Below are 3403 nucleotides of genomic sequence, written 5' to 3' on the forward strand. Positions count from 1 at the left end.
ATTTGATATAATATGTATGCTTCCTTTATTTTTTAAATTTATGTATTTTTGTATGTATTATTTCTGACTTCTTTTTTGGGGGGGTGATATTGATGGTAAAAAAAAAAAAAAAAGATGTTATCACCAGCAAAAATGATTAGAAACACAAATAAGATCCATGAAGGTAAATGAGCAGCAAAGGGTAATCAAGAACGGATCCCTGTTTCTGATTAATAATATAACTAGAGGACAATAAGTCTATAAAGGTGATCAGCTATTGATTTTTGTTCTTTTGATGACATCCAAGTTGTTGTTTTTTAATCAAAAGTTATTTTAACTACTTTTTATCTGTAACAAAATATAAAATGGTCAACAAATATTTTTACCCTGCAAACATTTAAACAGTTTAATAAAAAATAAACCAAACACAAAGTAAACTTTCCTATTTGTTACTGTAGCTGTTTTAAAAATGATCAAATCTTGTAAAATTATTTTCTCTTTGCAGCCGGAGTGCAACATCTTAAGAAACCTGACGTGTGAGCAGTACAAGCACATCCGAGGAGGAATGATTAAGTAAGACGTCAGCCGGCTTCACCTCATCCACGCTGATGAATAACGGTCGCGACTTTAAAAAGACACGATTTTTTTCAGGTGCATTCTGGCCACCGACATGGGGAGACACAACGAAATCCTCAACAAGTTCAGAGCCATACAGCCGCAGTTCGACTTCAGCAACAAGGACCACAAGGAAGTGGTAAAAAAAGCAACACACACAATCTAAGATTTTAGGACATTCATAGGATTTTAGGACATTTATAGGATTTTAGGACATTTATTGGATTTGAAGACACTTCTTGGATTTTATGACGAATCTATGATTTTAGGGCGTTTCTAGAATTTAGGACATTTCTTGAGGAAATTTCTTGGATTTTAGGATGTTTGTAGGATTTTAGGACAGGTCTCAGGTTTTAGGACATTTCTTGGATTTTTGGACATCACAGTCTTAGCTGGGACCTCACTAGGACACACTTTTTTGATCAACAAGCTATTTTGATGCTGTTTTATGCACTCTGGCACCTTATTGATACTAAAAGGACAAAACGATTCACAGAGTCAATCACTTTATTTTATTGTCAATTAGAAAATGTTTTGGGGGGCATCAGGGACCCTATCAGGGGCCAGATTTGGCCCGCGGGCCATAAGTTGAATATCACTGCCGTAACCTCTTGTTAACTCTTTTCTTTAAATTTTAGTTCATCACGTTAAAATTGCGGGAAAAAACTATTTAAAGTCCCAAATGATGCAAATTAAAAATCACGACAATAAAAAAACTACGAGATTTTTAAAAGTAAAATTGACTCAGACAGAGAGAGAAATTCATCAACATAGCTACAACATAGATAAAACTGCCTTACCAGTTCTTTTTGTTTGTGTTTCCAGCTGATGAAGATCATGGTGAAGGTGAGCGACATCTCCAACGAGACGAGGCCGATGGCGGTGGCCGAGCCGTGGCTGGACTGTCTGCTGCAGGAGTTCTTTAACCAGGTTTTTACTCTCAGTTTCCTGATGAACGCACATGAAGTAACCGGAGAAGCTGCTGCCGTCGCTGCAGTCAGTGGCAGAGTGGCAGTCTGTGGAGGACAGAAGCTGCCAAAATGAAAAATAAAAAAATAATGATTTGATTTATTAATTAGTATGCTTTTAATGCAGATATTCAGAAATATTTAAGATAAATGTTGCCATTAATGGATAAAAAGGAACATAAATTGAAGTTTTCGTTTTAATTTACGTATTACCTTTGTCCATAAAGAAGTTTGAGGATATAAACAGGAAGAAAAGCTCATGAAAATAACAGGAAAAAAAAACATGACAAACAAAGAAAAAGATGAATTTCTGGCAGCTCAAAATCTCAGAATAATTGAAGAAATTGTTGGTTGTAATGATTATAGGACTTGGTGAAATAAAAATAAAACATTTTGTTGTTGTTGCTGCTGTGCAGAGCGACACAGAGAAACTTAAAGGGCTCCCGGTGACTCCCTTCATGGACAGAGACAAAGTGTCCAAACCGTCCTCTCAGACCAAGTTCATCCGGTTTGTCCTCCTGCCACTCTTCACTGAGCTCACCAAGCTGTTCCCCTGTCTGGAGGTAAAATATCTCCATCGATTGCTTTGGCACAAACATCCACTTTTAGACTATGATGAACTGAGTAGAATTCGGTGGTCATAGGTCAAAGGTCATGGTCACTGTGATCTCATCTGTATTTTTTGTATGATTGCAATGCCTCAAGAATGACTTGAGAGCACAAATGTTTACTTGGATTCAAGGATGGCCTGATTAGAAATTGGTGGTCATAGGTCAAAGGTCACTGTGGTCTTCTGTCTTTGTCATTCTTGTGATCGCAATATCTAAGTACACCTCAAAAAAAATACTTCAAATTTGTCACAAACATCCACTTAAACTCAAGAATTTGGTGGTCAGAGGTCAAAGGTCAAGGTCACCGTGACCTCGCCTCTGTCACACTGTTGTAAGTGCGATATCTCAAGAAAGCCTAGAGATGTTTTTTTCACTTTGAGTCAGTGATGAACTAATTAAATTTTTGGTGGTCATCGGTCACTCTCACCTTGCATCCGTCTCATTCTTGTGAACACGATATCTCAAGAACCCCTTGAGGAGGTATCCTCAAATTTGGCACAAATGTCCACTTGAACTCAAGAATTAACTGATTCGGACAGGAGACTGTTTTTTCAATCACACATGAAAAAACTGAATGTGATTTCAGCATTATTACTGGAATAATAATTTCTGCAGCGAAAATGTCTCATCGGAGGCTTACCTTTCTTATCGTCGTTTGTGCATCGTGTTGTCGTACAGAAACATATTGTGGAGCCGGTGCAAAGGGCCCTGGAGTATTACTCGGACCTGGAGAGAGCCAGCAAGGAGGAGGAGGGGACGGCCAAGGCATGAGGAGGAAGAGGAGGAGGAGGAGGAGGAGGAGGAGGAGGAGGGAGCGGAGGTGTGATAGTCCAAATGTTTTCAGTCCGATTCACGCGTTAGCCGACACAACATTACATTCACCAGCAGTGTGCTAGAACAAGTTATTGCATCTGAAAAACTAACATTTCAAATGCCGTAAAGACTTTCACATTTAGTCCTGAATATTTTCTGAACCTGATTTTTGGTTGTGGATGGGATTTGCGACAGTGATATGTTGGCGCATTTTAACAGGAGACGTAATTACACACTTACTTATATTATTACTTGTCTTGTGATGCTTTCAGATGCTCTCAATAAGTATTTTGACCTTTGAGCAAATTCATGTGATTTCTTTGAAAATAACAGGAAAAATGCATTGCAAGAAATATAGAAAATTATTTCTAAAAAACTAAAAGAAGTATTAATTTATAATACATACATACACAATAT

At 37.7% G+C, this 3403-nt stretch overlaps 1 protein-coding gene across 1 annotated transcript; it reads left to right on the forward strand.

Annotated features, from left to right (window-relative positions):
* Positions 1 to 484: 484 nt before the first annotated feature.
* On the forward strand, positions 485 to 2944 carry LOC121966961 (high affinity cGMP-specific 3',5'-cyclic phosphodiesterase 9A-like; the record flags this gene model as incomplete). Its single annotated transcript, XM_042517026.1, has 5 exons — positions 485 to 552; positions 631 to 733; positions 1420 to 1524; positions 1979 to 2125; positions 2852 to 2944. Coding segments are annotated over 5 exons (516 nt in total), but the record flags the coding sequence as incomplete, so codon positions are not given.
* Between the last annotated feature and the right edge of the window lie 459 nt (positions 2945 to 3403).

The sequence above is a fragment of the Plectropomus leopardus genome, unplaced genomic scaffold, assembly GCF_008729295.1.
Source record: "Plectropomus leopardus isolate mb unplaced genomic scaffold, YSFRI_Pleo_2.0 unplaced_scaffold26458, whole genome shotgun sequence".
In the NCBI taxonomy this organism is placed as follows: Eukaryota; Metazoa; Chordata; class Actinopteri; order Perciformes; family Serranidae; genus Plectropomus; species Plectropomus leopardus.